The 19,135-nt window shown below is 52.8% G+C and overlaps 5 protein-coding genes across 5 annotated transcripts; 2 read left to right on the top strand and 3 right to left on the bottom strand.

The window, feature by feature from the left end:
- Positions 1 to 186: 186 nt before the first annotated feature.
- On the bottom strand, positions 187 to 1,046 carry BGZ61DRAFT_471500 (uncharacterized protein; the record flags this gene model as incomplete). Its single annotated transcript, XM_046248225.1, has 2 exons — positions 187 to 970; positions 1,027 to 1,046. The coding sequence occupies 2 exons, from the start codon at positions 1,044 to 1,046 to the stop codon at positions 187 to 189; spliced, it is 804 nt and encodes a 267-aa protein (XP_046112943.1).
- Positions 1,047 to 2,166: 1,120 nt separating this feature from the next.
- On the top strand, positions 2,167 to 4,939 carry BGZ61DRAFT_526149 (glycoside hydrolase superfamily; the record flags this gene model as incomplete). The annotated part of the gene is made up of 4 exons (XM_046252907.1): positions 2,167 to 2,334; positions 2,400 to 2,890; positions 2,961 to 3,801; positions 3,854 to 4,939. 4 exons carry the CDS (start codon positions 2,167 to 2,169, stop codon positions 4,937 to 4,939), a joined length of 2,586 nt encoding a protein of 861 aa, XP_046112942.1.
- A 3,168-nt stretch (positions 4,940 to 8,107) lies between these two features.
- On the bottom strand, positions 8,108 to 11,316 carry BGZ61DRAFT_439668 (pectate lyase superfamily protein-domain-containing protein). Its single transcript, XM_046244384.1, has one exon. It carries the CDS (start codon positions 10,910 to 10,912, stop codon positions 8,336 to 8,338), a length of 2,577 nt encoding a protein of 858 aa, XP_046112941.1. The 5' UTR covers positions 10,913 to 11,316; the 3' UTR covers positions 8,108 to 8,335.
- A 489-nt stretch (positions 11,317 to 11,805) lies between these two features.
- On the top strand, positions 11,806 to 12,559 carry BGZ61DRAFT_439666 (uncharacterized protein). Its single transcript, XM_046244383.1, has one exon. The coding sequence runs from the start codon at positions 12,058 to 12,060 to the stop codon at positions 12,484 to 12,486; it is 429 nt and encodes a 142-aa protein (XP_046112940.1). The 5' UTR covers positions 11,806 to 12,057; the 3' UTR covers positions 12,487 to 12,559.
- A 3,192-nt stretch (positions 12,560 to 15,751) lies between these two features.
- BGZ61DRAFT_471495 (WD40-repeat-containing domain protein) lies at positions 15,752 to 18,097 on the bottom strand (the record flags this gene model as incomplete). The annotated part of the gene is made up of 2 exons (XM_046248224.1): positions 15,752 to 16,739; positions 16,791 to 18,097. 2 exons carry the CDS (start codon positions 18,095 to 18,097, stop codon positions 15,752 to 15,754), a joined length of 2,295 nt encoding a protein of 764 aa, XP_046112939.1.
- Positions 18,098 to 19,135: the final 1,038 nt, after the last annotated feature.

Here is a 19,135-nt window from a genome sequence, read left to right as displayed (position 1 = left end):
TCATTCTGTTTTATCACAACTTTTGAAGATCCGAATCATGATGAGACAGTAGCAATAAATGTTTAGCTAAAATTAACCCCGAAGGTTCATGCTGGTTCATTACCTACTCAATTGGCCGCGTACTCAACCAACACGCTCCTAGCTTCCTCCTCCAAAGCCTGAAACTTCCGCGACGGGACCCTATTCTCATGCATCCAGTCCAACTAGGCGAACTTGGACCACTGCTTCAGGCACAACAAAGTACGCCATAACCACGTATATGGTGCAAAGACCCGTAAAGATAAATCCAGTCCTTGCCCCCAGGTTTCCAGAGTCCACACTATACCTGAATGGTGTAATAAAAGAAAAGAACCAAGCAAAGTAAGCACTAGAGATGACAGCAAGGGACTGTGTCTTAGCTCGCAACTTGTGGGAGGAAAGTTCCGCGCCAGTAGCCCACCCGACAGACATGAAAGACAACACTCCCCAAGCAATGAGGAAGTTGAGAATGATAGCCACAGCCCAGATAGGACCCAAGCCGGGGGCGTAATACAACCCACCCACAACAAGTAGGAAATTCCGGATAAGAAGGGGCCAGACAGGAAGATGAGACGGCGGCCGAGCTTCTCCATCGCGACTAGCTACAGTGAAGAAGAGGCCAAGTCCCATACCGCCAATTCCAATGTCGAGAATATGGACAAATGGAAGGCCGGCAATGAGCAAGAAGTAAATGTTTTGGACAAGAAGCTGAGCGCCGTAGATATTTAGACCACCAAGGACAAAAACGACGGTCAATGTGCGCCTGAGATTTGTTTCTTTGAAACAATCAATGTAGTTTCCAGCCCCAATCTGGTTGCCAGAGTTTTCGTGTCGAATGACGTGCATCAGATGAGCGGATCGCGCATCGATAAAGTTATATTTCCCATGGAGAGTATGCAGAGACTTCTTCGCTTGGTCGAGTCGGCCTTGATTAATCAGGTAGACGGGAGATCTAGCAAGTAGAGGTTAGTCATACGATTTTCAATTATTTAATACCAATGCACTCACTCAGGGACAAAAGCGAACATGACGACTAGAATGGCAGCCTGAGCTTTTTAGTTGCCATCAATCTAGCCAGAACAGCCGAGTGACGAGATTGAATCTCACCATACAACAGGATTAAGCGATGGGCTTTCGCGACCTGCCACAGAGTCATGTCACGCTCCGATTCATAGAGCTGGATGCCCTCTTCGACCTCGAGCTTGCCATCTCGCTACTTGAGATAGATTTCATCAGGTTTGTCAGCCTCCATCTTTAAAGATGACGGGAAATATAAAGACGAGATAGGAGGGTTTTACTAATGGGAGAAGAATGAGATCTAATTGTGAAAATGAAAACGCTCTTTCAAGAAGAGATCTAAGGATCTAAGTACCCTAGTGCCTCTATACATGAAATCCATTTCCCCATACTCGACACAGTCCGGGGTGAACTCAGGGTACTTGCAAAGAGGATTCGTGCGGGCCACAACCCGAGGTGGCTTGAGTAGCGTTTGAGTGGCAAGTCAGGCTTCTATATCACAAGGGCGCAGTAAACATGAGAGATACTATCACGAACGCTTCTAAAGGGGTCCATTCGAGTAATTTAGTCCTATTCGGACGGCCAAGAAGCTAGATGTGCCGCCTGTCTGCGTAACAGCCAGCCATTTAGTGACGGGACCACTTTCCGAGCAGCACAATAAAATAGCCTGAATGTCATTCTGTTTACCCTGTGGCTGCTTTGACCCTATTGGTGCGGCACAAAGAATGATGATCTAGATTGGCGCGGTGGATGGTTTTAGTCTTGGTTTAATTCCGAGAGATCACGCTAGCAATACGGCACCAAACAGCACAGCTATGCTTTGACTCTGATTACGGAACAGCCGATAGATATTCGGAGATCCCGGAAGGTGGGCGATGGAGTGACAGGCAAACACCAAGTTGTGGAGATGGCAAGTCCTTCGGAAGGTGGTCCGTTATAGGTATTCCTGGAGGCTTTTAGGCCCGAACGTATAAATAATACATTCTTATTAACCTGTGTTGATTGAAGGCAAAGCACACCACACCAAAACTCATGATATTGTTTAATCGTGGTGCCTTTACCCCAGGAACTCAAGTAAACACAGCCATTTTACTCAAAGCTTAGGATTCTCAACATCCTCCCTTCCCAAATATGGGGCACTTTGCGGAGGCATCCGAGAGAATCTCTCTGCCTTACAATAACGAGAAAGTGACGGCGCAGTTGGCCCAGCTGTCAATTGAAGAAAAAGTCTCTCTTCTCGCGGGTTCTGGATTCACTACCACAGCTGGAATCCCTCGATTAGACATTCCTTCCCTCAAGGTAAGAATTTGCTGCCATGCTCAGCACATCATTGATGATGAGCTGGGCTAATAGTGTGGACACAGTTAGCTGAGGGAGTAAATGGTGTCAAGGACGCCATGGCCATTGATGCCGGTGACACAGTCGCCGATGTTCTGGCAGGCGGTGGTCCCAAGACCGTTTGCTTCCCAAGTACCAGCTGCTTTGGAGCTACCTTTAACCCGGAATTGAGCTATCGCCTCGGCCAAGCGCTCGGCAGCCAGGCGAGAGAGAAAGACATAGCAACTATCATGGGCCCGGGTGTCAATCTGCATCGTGACCCACGCTGCGGACGAAACTTTGAATATTTCAGCGAGGACCCCTATCTCACAGGCCGGCTGAGTGGCGCCATGATCAACGGTATCCAGCAGCAGGGAGTTGGCGCATGTGCAAAGCATTTTGTCGCCAACGATGCCGAGAACCACAGGAGGGCGTATAATGTCATTGACCCTACAGGCGGCATCGCGCTACGGGAACTATATCTGGCAGCTTTCCAGGAGCTTCTTGTTTATTCTAACCCAGTCTGCATCATGACGTCGTGAGTTTTCACCTTGACTCCCACCGACATCACAATGGAACGGAAGAAGCGCAATGCTAACTGCATGAAGGTACAACAAAGTCGAAGGTGTTTATACGTCAGAGACGCCACTCATTGAGAAGGTCATCCGTGGAGAATGGGGCTATGGCGGTGCCATCCAGTCTGACTGGTTCGGTACTGTGTCTACGGCCGCATCTATTTTGGCCGGCCAGGATTTAGAAATGCCTGGACCATCCATTTTCCGTGGACCCCGACTTCTCAAAGCCCTCGAAGAGGGCCAAGTCACCGAGGAGCATATTAATCGATGCGCACGCAAGATGCTGGAATGGATTGACAGAGTGACCAGTTCCGATCGCAAGCCGGCCTTGACCACTAAAGAAGCCATCTCCGTCGCCCGTGAGGTTGCCTCGGAGGGAATTGTCTTGCTCAAAAACGAGAACGAGGCCCTGCCGTTGGATCTGACGAAAGCTCCCAAGCTCGCTATTGTTGGACAGCCAGCAGTTGACCCTCCTGTGGGCGGCGGAGGAAGCTCCCTCGCACCTCCGCAATACGTGCTGAAGCCGTTAGACTTCATCGACGCTGCGCATCCTCAGTCGGAGCTTGTTCAATTCGCTGCTGGCGTTCGATGCAACAAGCTTCTTCCAACCATACCCACCGACTTGATTAGGGCAGAGAACGGAAAGAATGGAGTTGACGTTACATATTACAACAACAAGTCTCCTGATTCTCCTGTACTCAAAGAGTTCCAGAGCCATGGTCAAGTTGCGATGCTGGGTCGTATTAGACCTGGGTTGGATGCAGCTGGCTTCAGATACGAGCTAAGCACAACCTTGACTCCGGAAACCACCGGCAATCATACCATTGGTGTACACACAACCGGCGCATTCAAGTTATTTGTAGATAGTTCCGAGGTAAATCTTTCTCCCAGTCTGTTATTGTGGGAAAAGCTAATCGTGGTATCAGGTCTTGTCTGCACCGTCCCCGAACTGCAATGCCGAAGACTTCCTGTTCACTCCATTCAAACTAGAGAAATCATGTGCGCATCCCATGCAAGCCGGGAAATCATATTCCATCAAACTGGTCATTCAATCCTGGACGTCTGTAAAGCAAAAGCCCAACGAGCCTGCCCCTCACATTGGACGTCTCTGCTTTCAGTACGCCTTCTCTGACGAGGATGCTATTGCGGAAGCGGTCTCAATTGCATCCGAATCGGACGTCTCTATCGTCTTCGCGGGACGAAACTCGGAGCATGAGGGAGAAGGCGCAGACATGCCTGACATCAGCCTCCCAGGCAACCAAGCTGCCATGGTGAAGGCTGTGGCGGCTGCCAGCAAGCGAACCATTGTGGTTCTTTACAGCGGTGGCCCTCTGGATGTGTCTTCATTCGTCAACGATGTTGATGCGATTGTCCACGCTCACTACCTGGGACAAGAGGGAGGCGCAGCTATTGTAGATGTTCTGTTGGGCAAGGTGAACCCAAGTGGAAAGTTGTCTACGACGTGGCCGAAGCGCTTGGAGGACGTCGGCTCGTTTTCTCATTTCCCTGCCACTCAGGCTGCCGATGGTACTATCGACTTGCATCTCAATGAGGGACTCCAAGTCGGGTATCGCCGCGACACGACCGAAATTAGCCACAGATATCCATTCGGCTTCGGTCTCTCCTACACCACTTTCCAGTACAGCGATCTCGTCGTCGAGTCTAGCAGTATCGGCAACATCGAAAAGAAGGACAAGTTTATCGTCAAGGTAAACCTGAAGAACACAGGAAGTGTGGTCGGCGCAGAGGCAGTCCAAGTCTACGTCCGACCCATCAATACGCCAGTATCACGTCCGAAGTCACTCAGAGGGTTTACCAAGGTGACACTCGAGCCTGGAACTTCGAAGGAGGTAGAGATTGTACTGGATCTGAAGAAATCCCTTAGTCATTGGGACGTTGCAAAGAACGTATGGAAGGTTGAAAGGGGAACTTATGGCATTAGCATTGGTCATGTCGAGGGTCTAGAGAGCACGGCAGTTGTGGACAAGGATTTCGAGTGGTTAGGACTCTGAGCCGATAGCACTTAGAGTAGAGCTAGCATGGGACGCTTCATGCTGAGGAAGGGAGATTCAACACCCCAGTCATCAGGCTAGCAGCGACTAGATAATATCCAAGAATCTCAACGTCAAATTCACGATCTTGAAAGAACGTGGCGGCTGTGGCAGAAGCAATCGCTTCCACCAACTGCATCCGGAGCTAAGATTCCTTAGTCTAGGGTAGCTTACTTGCCCTCGGTTAACTGGTGTCCGTCTTGGTTGCGTGCTACAAATTGTCCTTCTCTGCTCCGGTTATCGCTCGTTCTCTAAGGCGATGTAGCCTGCTGGTGACGATAAGCGTCTAAGTAGAAGGGCCAAAGTAAGGGTTGGTACTGAGGTGGGCGGGCGGACGTTCTGTGAGCTATCTTGATCAAGAGAGTGAGGTAGGCAGGCATCCAGAACATTACACAATCCGAATATGTATTAGCACCTGTGCCGCTGCATATCATAGCACAAATACCTCAGCGCTCATCTTATGTACTGTCCCAGATCCCAGCAGGCACCAGCGCTGGCATCCGAACCCTCCCTTATAGCCAAATCCAGCTGACTACTCTCCCAGCGAAGTAGCAGATCACACCGTCTGCCTTAACGGACCATTGATGCTTGATTCCGATCAAACGTTTACCATATTAAGCTTCCCTTGGGAAGCCTTCGCTTTTTACTGCTTTGGGCGACATGCCTCAATCACGGAGAGCCTTGAGTTCGAAAGGCGTTTCTCCCTTTTTGACGTGTTCTTAGTCCTTATTTAATTCGTGTTTGCAATTTTTAAATGCCGTAGATAAAAATATATCTCGATTCCATTAGTATTTCATTTGATCATCACGTCAATCTCCATCCTCCCCATGAGGCACAATATGCTGTGGCTCATCTTGTGTTGCTGCCTGCGGCCTGGATGCTCCTGGCGTCCTGCGCCGACTTCTCGCCCCACCACCCAACGACTAACACGAGCCCTGATATACCAAAGTACCGTCAGACTCTCCCAGCGAAGTAGTAGATCACACAGTCTGCCTTAACGGCCATTTTGATGCTTGATTCCGATCAAACGTTTACCACATTAAGCTTTCCTTGGGAAGCCTTCGCTTTTTGCTACTTTGGTGACATCTATAACGTAGGACCCTGAGTTCGAAACTGTCGTCACTTTTTGACCGTTGACCCCCGCTTGTTCTTGCGTGTGTAATTTTAGTTCCTTTTTGTCCCAGTTGTGTAATTTGTTTTAATGACCGTCTCTTTATCATCTTTTATTACTCCTTGGCGAAGAGTGCTCGTTGTGTCATCCCTGTATGGCTCACACTGGGTTATCCCCAAGTGGCTGCCTGGTCCCTTGACGCTCCAGGCATCCAGCCCACGTCTCACCCCACCATCCAACATCAAAAAATAGAGCCGTTATATACCAATGAGACAATCTGGTCTCTCAGCGAAGTAGCGAGATTTACCATACCTAGTTTCTGTAGTCGAGTGGGCGTTTCGTGATGGCCCTCGTCGGCCTTCGCTTTTTGCTTATTCGGGCGATAGAGCTGGATTCGTCCCTTTGTTCGAGATCAAGGGATTCCGCTTTTGACCTAGCGCCTGCCCATGCTCATCTATTTACTCGTGTTTTTAGTTTTCTTTCAACCATATTTTAATTTTTACGATTGCTCTTTTTTTTCTCTTTTGTCTTCTCTCTTGCGTGACGAAGCGCGTTCTGATCATCCGGGTTGCTCGCCTATGATCACCGGCCCTCGACCCACTCCTCTCTCGCCCCAACCAAGTGATTTGCATCCACAGACAGTGATTGACCTTGATATACCAAAGTAACCTTCTCCTCTCCCAGCGAAGTAGTCATTCTACAATGAAACTGAGATGTGGCCGAGCAGTGCGACCCTATGACCAACAGGGAGGATCGCTCTTGATACCCGTCCTTCGCTTTTTTGGGACAGAGATGGGCTTGAGGCTTGCTGTTCAAGTCCAAGTTATTTCGCTTTTGGATATACAGTCTATTTCTACTGTATTTTTTATTTATTTTTATTTGCCGTCCTTTCTCTCCATCTAATCCGTAATAAATCAATAAATCATTATCCCCTCGCACTCGTTGACATTTCCATCGTGAAGCTCGGTCTGCGTCATCCGGGTTGCCGGCGCTTCTCGCCTGTGGCTGCCTACACTCTCCAGGTACTCACCCCCGCCCACTTCTCGCCCTCACCAACCAATCGATTCCAGCTGCAGACCAAGAAAAGCTTGATTGATATACCGAAGTAACAATATTCTTCCTCAGCGAAGTAGCAACGTTCAAGTCAAATCAATCCAATGGATCGTTCCAGTGGTCCGGCATAAACAACCGGGTTATCATTGGCCTCTCTCGGGAGGCTTCGCTTTTTGGGTTAGAGGGGTTTGGCCTGGGCCTCTGTGTTCGAATACCGCTCCTGGGCTACCTGATTATTTATTTTTTGCCAATCCTACAAATCCTAGTTTTGTTTTGATCTCCTTTGAAGCTCCCTGTGTTCCACGCCGGCCTACCTCTTTATGCATACAGCGTATTATTCGCCCACAATGCATGTCCATACGCCGTCCCATATCCAAATTTCCATCATATGCCCATTTCCGTTTAGTAGCTCTAATACGAAGTACTGAGCGGTTGAGCTTGTTTCTACAATAACGTCCCACGTACTCACGCTCATCTCCCACGACGCCAGCCACCCACCCACCGCCCAGTCCTACGCCACCTCGTAGTCAACACGCTACCAACGCCACGGACCAGGCATCCAGCCATAGCCACCAGCCCTTATAAGCAAAACTAATTGTCACTTCTTTTAGCGAAGTAGCGAAACTAATTGATTATTCAAATCTTCCTTGATATTAACATCACTTCGGTGAGCTTCGCTTTTTGCCAGTCACAGCTGTCCAAGTTCGTCAGTTCGAGACTCCATCGTCTTGCTAGCGTACGACATAACTTGTTTCTTTTTGCTACAGAGATCTTTTGGGCCTTTTTTGGCCCTCATTTCCTCATTCGCCATTATTTAAGTCTGATTTCAAACGCTGGTCGTCGTCGCGAAGCCCAGCGACCGATACGACGAAAGGACAAGCCACCCTGGATGTATGGTCGTCTGTTTCAATACTCCACCACCTCACATCGCTGTCATGCATCGCACCAGAAGACACTCAATCATGTAAGGGAAGCGCTTTGATTTAATTCATCTAGCTACCCCGTCTAGCTCACCCGAGCCCCTGCCTGGCGCATTGCGTCGCTATCCCGAACTCCAAATCCCGGTGACTTTTAAAACCCAATCAGTCACTACGGTACCAAGAAAAAGAAACATAAAAAAACTGTTGAAAAGAATAAGGTAACAACCACTTCTGCGGCGACTCCTTCAATATGTACGTTTGTAGAGGATATGTTCAGGCGGTAGGGTAAATGGTCTGAACGACTGTCTTCGTGACAGTGACTGTGGTCACGGAGACGTAGGTCGCAACAGTCGTGGCTGCAACAGAGGTCGCCGCAGCAGAGGTCACAACCGCAGGCTTTGTGGAGGCTGCATCGTTCACCACGGTGGTCTTACTCGCACTGGCCTTAGAAGAGCTAGAGTCTGAGCTGCCACTGCCACCGTCGCTCTGACCGTTGCTGGTTGTAGAGAAGAGACCGATGGCAGCACAGAAGTTGTTGCGGTTGTCCGAGTCGAGAGCTGCGGAAGATCCATCCACAGTAACCATGTTGACGCTGGCCTTGGTAGACAGGCCATAGAGGTGCAGAGTGGAGCTCTCGATGCTGACCATGTTGTCCTGGCAGTTGTTTTCGCCGACACAGACCTGGTCGTAGTTGTTGAAGAAACTGTAGAGGCCGGCACCGTAGATGAAGATGTCAGACGAGTCCACGGCGCGAACACCCCAGGTACGGGCACACTTGGTCGAGTCGCCAGTGCACGAGGTAGAGAAGTCGGGGTCGTAGAAGTCTGAGTTGACGGTGAAGGGAACGGTCGCATCGGGGTTGCCCTGGAAGTAGGCGGTCTCGGTCTGAATGAGCGACATGTAGACATTGGAGGCCTTGGTCAACTGGTAGTTGTAGAGGACGTTGTGCTCAGAGCTGGTACCCCAAAGCCAGCAGCCCTTGGTGCTCTCAATCAGGATACCACGGCCGTTGTAAATGTTGATCTGGGAGTGGTCAGACAAGTCGAGCTCGTGGTCAGACACCCAGAGCCAGGTGTTCTCCATGTAGATGCTGGCCTCGGAAGTGACATGCACAAGCATAAAAGCGCCGACGCACTCGTCAACAGGCTTGGTGTCAACCTTGGGAGTCTTCTTGCAAGTGTCGGATTGCAGGTTTGTACCGGCAGAGCCACCAACGCGGAAGTGCACGTCAAAGAGACCAGCGGAGCCAGCAGTCTCTCCAGCCACGTTGAACTCCATGAGAATGGCACCGGGCTGGGGACCGAGGGTCTCGAACATGAGGTCCTGCATCTCAATGTTGCCGACATCGCCTTTCTCACCAACTTGCCAGACGGGCTTGGGGTTGGCCTGGTCCTTGAAGTTGGTGTCACCACCAGCCATGATCAGAGGCCAGATTTCACCGACGATCTTGACATTCTTGGGGACCTTGACGGTGTCGGTGATGACATAGGCACCGTGGTCGAAGTAGACAATCTCATCAGTGCCGATGCTGTCAAAGACGGCCTGAATAGCAGCAGTGTCATCGGTGGAGCCGTCACCCTTGGCACCCTTGGCCTTGACAGAGACAAACTTGTCAGCGGCGACGTCGTCGTATTGGGGCTTGCTCTTGGTAACGACGTGGCCGTTGCTGTCAATCAGGACATCAGGCTTGGAGACGGCGGTTTGCGTGTCCTGGACAGTCTTGCCATTGCCGTCAATGTAGGTGCGGCCCTGGATCCACGACTCAATCTTGGCGTTGCCAGCAAGGATGGTGGCCTCGGTGCCGGTGTTCTTAACAGCAATGGGAACGTTGCTGGACATGTCGACGTTGTCGAGAATGAGGGTTCCGTTGGTGCCACCAGACTGGGCAGGGTCGTAGAGAGTAGCGACACCGATGGGGGTGTTGGAGATGGTGCTATCGAGGAGGAGAACAGAGCCCACATTCTGAACACTACCGTCGCCGGAAGTCATGTCGATACCGACGCCACAGTTGTCAATGGTGACGCCGTGGAAGGCCCAGGCCCAGTTCCAGTTCATGTAGATGGCAGTGTTGCACTTGTTGAAGGTCATGTTGCGGGTGGTGAACTGCTGGCTGCCCATAAAAGCGCCGTACTTGCCACCGGTGAAGGTGAGGTCGGTCATGAAGCCACCGGAGCCGTTGTCGATGAAGATACCCTGCTGGGCGTTTTCCTCGCTTGAGTCTTCAATCATGATGAACTCGATGTTCTGAAGGGACGTGGCCTGGGCAACCTGCCAATGGATACCGGTACCAGAGGTCTTGGGCATGCCAGTGAGATCGATCTTGAAGTTGCGGATCTGGCGGAAGAAGTTGTTCTGGTTGGTGAACCAGTTGCTGCCATCGGATTCGTAGGGGTTGGCATCGATGACGGCCATGCCAGTGAAGGCGGCAGAAGGCTTCAGGACGGGAAGGGACTTGATGTCACCAACCATGTGGGTGTAGTAGTAGGGGGTGATGGGCTTGGAGACGACGTAGGTACCGGGAGGGAAGTAGACGAGACCGGGAGTGACGGTGCTGGAGTCGCAGCCCTTGCCACAGCGGTTACCATCAGACATGGCTGAGTTGATAGCATCGGTGTCGTCGGTGCTGCCGTCACCAGTAGCGCCATAGTCCTTGACGTTGCGGAAGACCTTGTAGTCTGCAGCTCCGTAGGCGGCGGCGCCCTGGCGCTCGATGTTCGCAAACCACCAAGTGGAGTCTGCCCTGGCGGAGAGGGATGCCTCGGCGGCAATGGGAGAAGGAGCAGCGCTGACGGGGGCGAACAAGCGCAAGGCCAAAAGGCCGGTGGTGAGGATCGTTGAGAGACCCATCATGATGTAGTACCACTTGAGTGATGTCCTCCAGGGAATCGGGTTCAGTAGTTGTTCAAAAGGAGTTGTTGATGAAGTAGATCCAGCGGCGGACTATGTATATGTAAATCGGGTCAGTCGCGTTTTCGTGTCTTGCTTTCGGTTAAGCGATATCTGTCTCAGATGCAAAGTGGTAGAATGGCTGGGAAAAGGAAAAAATTGGTGCGGGAGGGTATTCGGGGAGAAAATTGAGGTCTCAAAGTGAAAAAGAGGCTGTCAAGGTTGCAAATGGGGACAAGGTTGGGAAGAAAGGAATGCATGAAGTGGGAGGCGAACAATGAAGAACAATGCCAAAAATGGACTGGTCAACAATAAAAACAATGGAATAGAGGTGGTGAATGAGTGAATAGAAAATCACATGAAGAGCGAGGTGAGGTAGCGCGTTGATTGCGCCAACGAGGTGTGCTTTTTGTATGGCCTGAATGGGTTTCCGTCACGCAAATCGCGACTATTGTTTTCTTGGCCTGAGACCAACCCAAGCTGTCAGAGCCAGCCAATGCCTTGAAGGCGAGGCGCAGCTTTGCGAACCAACCGAGGCATGCACAACATTTTCGTGGCGTCTTAAGAAGTCGGACCAACAGGAACAGTGCAAGGGAGGCGTCAAGGGGTGTAGGTGCACACTTTTCTTACTTACCGAATCGTTGCTGGGGGCTGAGCGTGATGATTGTAGCAGCCGAGACCAGTCAAGGCAGGTAGACCAAAACGAATGGGAATTCGCAAGAAAAATAAAGAGGGTGGAGGGAGTGTTTGAATAAAAAGGGTTGAAAAGAGAGACACACGCACGCGCGCAGTTCACGAAAAGGACCGTAGGTTGAGGCAAGAAGCGAAGAACGGAGAGGCAGAGGGCAGGGCAGAGAAGGGAGGTGAGGGCAGACCCGCGTGCTCAAGTGTCTTATATGTGACCTGGGTTAAATGTCTTGACTAGGAGAGGCTAATAGAGATGGATGGATATTGGGGGTCCGTCCATCCAGGCCATCCGGGCTCAACTGGCTCGGGCAGGGTAGCATCGTGAGGAGCATGCGCAGGGACAAGGGCATAGTCGTGGACACGGGCAAGGGTGTGAGTGGTGGTGCCGAGTCCGAACCCAAGGCCGACGCCTCCGTCGTCGGATGGATGCCGGCGTCTGTCTCTGGCTTGTTGCCTGTGGCTCTGTCTCTGGCCGTGTCTCTCTGTCTCTCGGACGAAGCGCCACTGATGGCGGTGGAGCCATCCATGATCGACGCAGCGGAACGAGCGAGCAAGGGACAGAACAGACGTGCAGGGGCGTCCAGGGGAACCCGCCATTACCATTGGCCGCGGCGGTGCATTGCGTTTCAACCGGGGGCGTTGGGCATCGGATGGATTGGGGCGGACTCGGTGGAGTGCGTTTGGAGTGTGTGAGGTTGAGAGTGGAGGAGCGCTTGACCAGGCAGGTGGTGGTGATGGCACTCTGGCTGGGATGGTGGCCAGCTGTGCCACTGAGGTTGCAGCAGATGCGAACCGACGGCGTGTCTGTCACCAGAATCGGCAGACGCAGAGCGCAATTCGACAAGAGATGAAAAGGAGAACAATGTGAGAACGACGAGGGAAATCACGAGGGCACAGACAATCACCACTTTTCCATCTCGAAGCTCTAAGTATCCCACGACCAAATCAGGCCCGGAGGGAGCACCACCAACGAAGTCGCAAGCCCCCAAGCCGGCCTAGCGCTGTTTCAGTGGCGGCCCCGGGGCACGACAGCGGGTGGCCCAGAGGCTCCAGGTGCTCCGACGCGCTGGAGCGAGGAGCCCGCCAGCACCCCGTTCAGTTGAGTTTTGGACGCCGCAGCGCACAGGACCTGTCCCAGAGCCCAAGGAGATTAATGAGATTTCAGGCCTGGCTAACGGACCCGCGGGTGTTTATTTTCGGCGTTCCTAGGCGTGGGCTACGCGAGTGTCGGCAGGTGGCTGTTCAGGGATCCCACGCCTCCGTCTGGTGTCGATTTCCATTCCATGTCGGATCATCCATATCTCGGCCGTGCATCATCATGATCAGCCCCCCCCCGATGTTTGGTTTGGTTTTGGCTTCCTTCACGAACGGGTGCCTTGCAGAAGTGCGGGTGTCTGCAGGTCCGACATGCCTAACTGGGACAGTTGGCCCTGTTGGACAAATCACATTCCCGCGCCTGTCAGCGCCGACTGCCCTAACGCATGCTCATCATCATCAAAGCATCATTTACTTGTCGTCGTCCATCAACCGAGTGTACCTGAGGGGTCCTCAATACTGAAGCAGGAACAATAAAATCTACTTAAGACGCGGGGCATATAGTCGTTCAGGTGAAGGCCCCATCTATTGGAAGAGACATTCCTGCCCACTCCCAATCACGTCTCATCTTCATCCTGCCCACCCCAACCGCAACGCGTCGCCGCCCATTCCAGCGACATTGACCCTGTCCCTTAATTACAGCGCTGGATTTCATCCCCAGGTCCTGTTTCCTGCCTCCGCACCACCAGCCCACCCCCATCGCGTAGCCGCCCCGGTGCCAAGCTTTGCCTCAGCCGACCACGTCCCCGCCACCAACCAAACGTCGCGTCACTCTCACCGGCTGTCTCAATCTACCTGCGTCATGGCCCCAAACACGCGCGCGACGAGGGACGGCAGTGGAGCGGCAGTGGAGCAGCAGTGGAGCAGCGGATCCTTTTCGCCTGCAGTTCTCGAAGCGCCGCATGAACGCCAGGGCATTTGGGCATTTGGGGGACGGAGGCATAGGCGCCTGTGGCCTGGGATTGTCAGTTGAGATCCGCGAATGCTGCTTCTATTGTGGGCGCTGAGGTCCAAGAATACAACTTCGCGGTCCACTGCAGCGGCTACGGACGGGGAGCCCCGACGATCATCCCGTCCCTCCTTCGAGGGCATCCACACGGCTAACTTCAGCTTCGTCTTGTAAGCCAGTCGGCTAACATGGCCGCTTGGCCTCTTGTTTCTTGTTGCTTTTTCCCCTTCACGCGATGCACCAGTCCATCGAGGATGGCGTCCACCCGACTCACACCGTCTTGCATTTTGTCTCATTTGGCCTGTCATGCGCCAAATCCAATGGGCGATGAAAGCCGGATTGAGAGCCCCGTAGCCAAAGCAATGCCATGCTTGGCCTCATTAGCCGGCCTCCTCAATCTTGCTGTGAGCCTCTACCACCCACCCACTGGTCCGGCATCAAGGCACTCCAAACACTCGAAAGAAACACACTGATCCGTCCCTTCGCTAAAAAGAAATCCTCTAGAAACAGCCCGTCTGCCAGCGCCCACCCTGCCCGATGCCCCGTTTCGAAACATGCCGGGCAATTTCTGTCGCATCACACCTGCTCGCGGGGCCATTTGACTCGCTGTCGCTTCACTACACCACACACGCCAGCGAGAAGCGAAACCATCCGCCCCCCGATAGCCTGAGCCAGCATCCACACTCGGCGTGCACGCGGCGCTAACGAACAGGAGTGCAAAAACAAGAGTACAAGGGAAAAAATTGATGGTGACGGAGCCGGTGTCATCCCAAGTTGATTCAGGGTTTTGGCAACGTGGGCTGTATGCCATGCCATGTGGCACGTGGTTGCACAGCGCATGCATGTGCTGTGCTTCTGTTTCTTGCTTGTCGGAGATGATGTGAGGTGATGAGAGCATGACAGGTGAGTATGACAGACATGTGTGACGAGCTAGTGACGATCCTCTCAACCATAGCAGCGGATCTTCTCAGCCTGACTGTTGTATTCAGACATGCCGTCAGACCGCATTTGCGTGTATGTTGTCGCGCAGTCTCAAGAACAACACCATCCCCCAGATTCACCTGACTCACTTATACTACCCACACTTGTTGACAGCCTGAGACACAATATTTGATGTCGCATTGAATTACTATCGAAATTCGTACTTCGGCGAGTAACGTCCACAACCACATGTAGTCTGCTGTCATGAACAACAACTGTCGCCACCATTGCAACCACCCACAAACACTTGGCGACCATCCGAACACCCCATCACGATCTTCATCTATGCCTCATCCTCCTTGTTGCAACATGTGACGCTTTCTACACTTCTATTGACCCCCGGTCTATACTGCCTATCCCTCAATCTCGGGCGCAGTTCGGCCTTACCTCCCCACAGCATCACATCCTCCCCCTAAAACCCTGTCATCTGCCCGCTGTTACATCGTCCCACCTGCATACCCCAGGAACCAGTCTTCAGAAAGTTCAGATGCGGCAATGTCCCATGAGCAAAAAAGGACCAGCTTTCGGTATCACAAGCCAACTTTCTTTCAGCTTCAATTTCGGCCTCGATGACCAAGTCCCGAAATGCTCTGAATACCGTCACCGATGCAACGTACCATCTGAGGGAAGCATACTTTCCTTGTACGTCCAGAGAACGTCATGAGTGAACAAGGGACAAGAAGATTCGTGAATACCAGCGTGTTACCCAACAAGTATGTCTATCTGCAAATCCGGGTTCCTGACCAGATGCCCTCATGCCAACATCAAAACGACTCAGCGCCAAAGAAATTCCAACCGCTACCTCGAGTAAATGCCATCCAGTGCTCCGTGAGGACATCCGTGTTTCCAATACAACGCAACTATGTCCCTTGTGAATGCTCTTTGACAACTCTCCTGCAAAGACTCTAGCCAAACCCCTAGTCGTGATAAGAAAATTCGTCATAGCTGGGTGTTACCTCGACCCTGCGAGTGACACCTAGCCTAATTATGTACGCCCTGTGTATATCCTTTGATTATCATCGCTCGTGGCCTCTCAGTGCATCGTATCACCGATGTCTCACTCTCATTTCCTGCTCGGTTGATTGACAGCTTCAGATGAAACCGGCATTCTGCTGAACTGGTCGTTGGCTATCCAGCATGCCAATGCCTTCAATATCGGCGCCAAAATCCATAATCAGGATTTTGGGATCCTGGCCGGTGCTGACGATTCGTCGGTAATCGCTCTTGGCGCTTAAAACCCAGCTCGCGTGCCAGCGGGGAAAGTCCAAAAGCTGGTGGCCTGTCTCCATGTCCCAGACTTTGATATCCGTATCATAGCTTCCGCTGATGAGTCGTCCGCTGACGCTATCAATGTGCAGGCTTCGGACTAGGTTCTCGTGGGCCCGCATCTCCCGGAGACACTCGCCAGTATTGGCGTCCCAGATACGGATCACCTTGTCATTTCCAGCAGAAGCAATGTATCTTCCGTCCTCCGAGAACTGCGAGCAAGCGAGACCCTTGGTGTGACCGGCAAATTCGCGAATGTTCTTGCCGGTATCAATATTCCACAACTTGACACGGAAATCTCCGGAGCAAGACACGATTGTGTTTGCGCGCATCTGCACGGCATTCACAGGTCCACCATGGCCACGGAGCTGACGCAGCAGAGCCCCTGTCTCGCGGTCCCACACGCAGATGCTGGTGTCTTTGCTGCAGGTAACAATATGCTTTTCGTCAAACGCAAGGTCCAAAACAGGCGAGGTGTGATGGCGAAGCCGGCGAATAGGCCGATACCCAGCGCGGACATCGTAGACAATGCAGCTGGAGTCTGACGACCCCGTTACAAGAATTTCGTCATCATACTGTAGGCACAGAATGGACGCCTTGTGGTGAGTCGGGAATGTGGCGAGAGTGGGCATTGACGTCGCTGTGCGCTCATTGTCGGAGCCTGCAGCGTAGTGCACCGGGTTTCCTTCTTCATCGATGAGCATCCCAGCTTCGTTGATGACCTCTGGGGGACCAATGACGAGACGACACTCAAGCGTGCGCATGTCCCAGATTCGGATCGTCTTGTCTCGCGACCCAGTGATGATTTTGTACCTAACACAGTCAGTTATTTGCGCCTATAGTGAATGGGAGTGAGAGCCATACTCGTCAAACTGCAGGCAGTAGATACTATCTGAGTGCCCATTCAGATAAACAGGTCGTGCCTTTCCGGCTTTCCATCGGTGGGTGAGTTCCTGCTTGACGCGGTAAATCTCCTTCCAGTCGTTGGAAGGGGATACTGGAGGGATTCCTAGTCCTGTGCCAGGAGCAACGGGTCCACTGGTGGCATACGTCGTCGTCATCTCTCGGAGACACGACTCCCGCCAAATGTGCTGGTTGGCGACGATCTTTTTCCAGTTTTGAGATACCTCACTGGCCTTGGCAAGAGCGGCGGCATCAAGACAGGCCAGGACATGGATGGCCAACTCGATGGGTAGCTTTGTGATAAAGTCGATCCTGCTGATGGTAGATCCCAGTTCGAGCTCCGAATCAGTTCCGTCATCGGCTTCGGTGCCAGGAATGGTAACCGTGATTCCAATACCGCTCTCTCGGTCATTTCCGTCATCGCTAGTCGTGGGGTTAAGCCATAGGTTCTGGAGGCCTTGTCTAGCAAGGTATTCGTTCTGCATGGCCGCCGATGCCTTGGCTGCGGCACCCGAGTTGGTAGGAATGATGGGCGGCTCGCCGCCGAAGCCAGGAATGGGCAGGTGAAACGAGTTGGCATGCGGGTGGTGGAAAGCAGTCGGCTCCTGGGTCAGGTCCATGTCATGGTCGTAGATGACGCGCGAATGTCGGAAACTGGCCGCCTGGCGCAGTCGGTTCCACGTAGAGGGGGTGTGGGCAGTCCCGGGTCTGGCTGAATGCCAGCCGTGCTGTGCGCCGTGGTGGGCGTCTTCCTGGGGGAGGTCCTCTGCAGCGGCAGAGGGTCTGCGGTGGACCATACCTTTGAGGGAGAGAGACGCGCGACGGAAGATGCCCTTGATGCTTCCCGAGGCGTGGTGGTGGTTGTAGCTATTATGAGCCAGGGAATGGCTCTGGCCGTGGCTTTGGGCGTGAGCCTGCTCAGGAGTCTCTTCTTCGGTGTCGTCAATAGCGTGGTCGTTGAAGTGTCGCGGGAGATGGTGTAGGTGGTCGTGGCCAAAGGCGAAGGACTTTGGACGGCGCCATGGCAGCGAGACGCTGAGGCTGCGATATCGCAGACCACTCGTCGCACCTGTGGCACCAGCATCGCTATGGGAGTTGTTGACAGTCGCAGCCGTTGCGCTGGGCATCGTGACGTTCGGGTTGGCATTAGCGTTCGTGTTGGCAGACTCTCCCACGGCGGAGGACTCGGCAGCGGATGAAGCAAGAGGGTCCATCATGGCTTCCTGGGTAGGCGCCCAGTCGGTAACGGGGAAGATGCGTCGGGTCATGGTCGTGGCGTGACGCCCGCGAGGTGGCGCAAGCAAGAGACGGTCGTCGGGCTCGAGTTCTATTTCGTTTTCGCTTCGGTGGTCGTGTTTATGGTCGTGAGATTTCGGGTCGGTGTCGTCGAGTCGAACAAAGAAGTGGAGGTACGCGGGCAGTGCAGTGCAGCGCAGACCAGGGCGTGACGACGAGTGGTCAGCCGAGCAAGCGGAATCGCGAGATCCAAGTCCAGTTCGCCCACGGCCAGAGACAAGAAATCGAAGAACAACCCGTTGCGCTTCGGCGAAAGGAGGTCAGAACCCAATCTCTGCGGTCGACCGGAGCGTGCCACTGGGCGTTCGGGCGTGTTGAGCGCGAGTTCAAGCCTCGGGCGGGCGTGCCTCTTTTAATTTGAAATGGCGAGTGCCGTGTCAGTGTCCGTGCAGTGCAAGGTATGATTGAGGGGCCGTCTCCGCTTGTTTTGGTCCGCTGTCTCGGGGAATACAGGGCCACAGGACTGCAGTAATGATGATCGCCTTTTGATCCGCTTTTCCAGTTCCAAGCCAAGTAACAACGTCGCGTCGCAGAGACGAAAATGTGTCTGTTTCGGATGATGACCGTTGTGGCGGCTCCTGACAAAAACAAATAAAACAACAGAGAAAAAAAAAAGAATGAAGGTGGGTGACAAGGAGGTACGGTTGGCAGCCAGCCAGCAGAAGTAAAAACGATGTCGATTATTAGCAATCAGCGAAACAACGGGCTTCAGGTTGTATCAGCGCCGGGTCACAGGTCGGGAACCAGGGGCCGAAGCGAGGGTGGAGGGATCAGGGGAGGGAGATAAAAGAGAGCGAAGCCAGAGCCGGGCCAGGGGACGAAAGAGGGAGATATAGGTCAGGGATGTAAGAGAGGCAGAAATAGAGAGAGAGAGGGAGAGGGAGTAAACAGATGCACGAGGGTCAAAGGAGGAGAAGAGGAAGGGGTTTATGGGGAAAGGACTGGGCCGAGAAGGAGGCTTAAGCCCATGTAAATCTCCGGGCAAAGACCGTCGTTGTCGCATGCATGTA

Source organism: Ilyonectria robusta (genome assembly GCF_021365365.1).
Source record: "Ilyonectria robusta strain PMI_751 chromosome Unknown BGZ61scaffold_1, whole genome shotgun sequence".
Lineage (NCBI taxonomy): Eukaryota > Fungi > Ascomycota > Sordariomycetes > Hypocreales > Nectriaceae > Ilyonectria > Ilyonectria robusta.
This window is presented reverse-complemented; position numbering and strand designations above follow the sequence as displayed.

Excerpts from the sequence above, each read along its gene's own strand:
- BGZ61DRAFT_439668 (XM_046244384.1), bottom strand. The coding sequence starts at position 10,912 with ATGATGGGTCTCTCAACGATCCTCACCACCGGCCTTTTGGCCTTGCGC.
- BGZ61DRAFT_439666 (XM_046244383.1), top strand. The coding sequence starts at position 12,058 with ATGGATGCCGGCGTCTGTCTCTGGCTTGTTGCCTGTGGCTCTGTCTCT.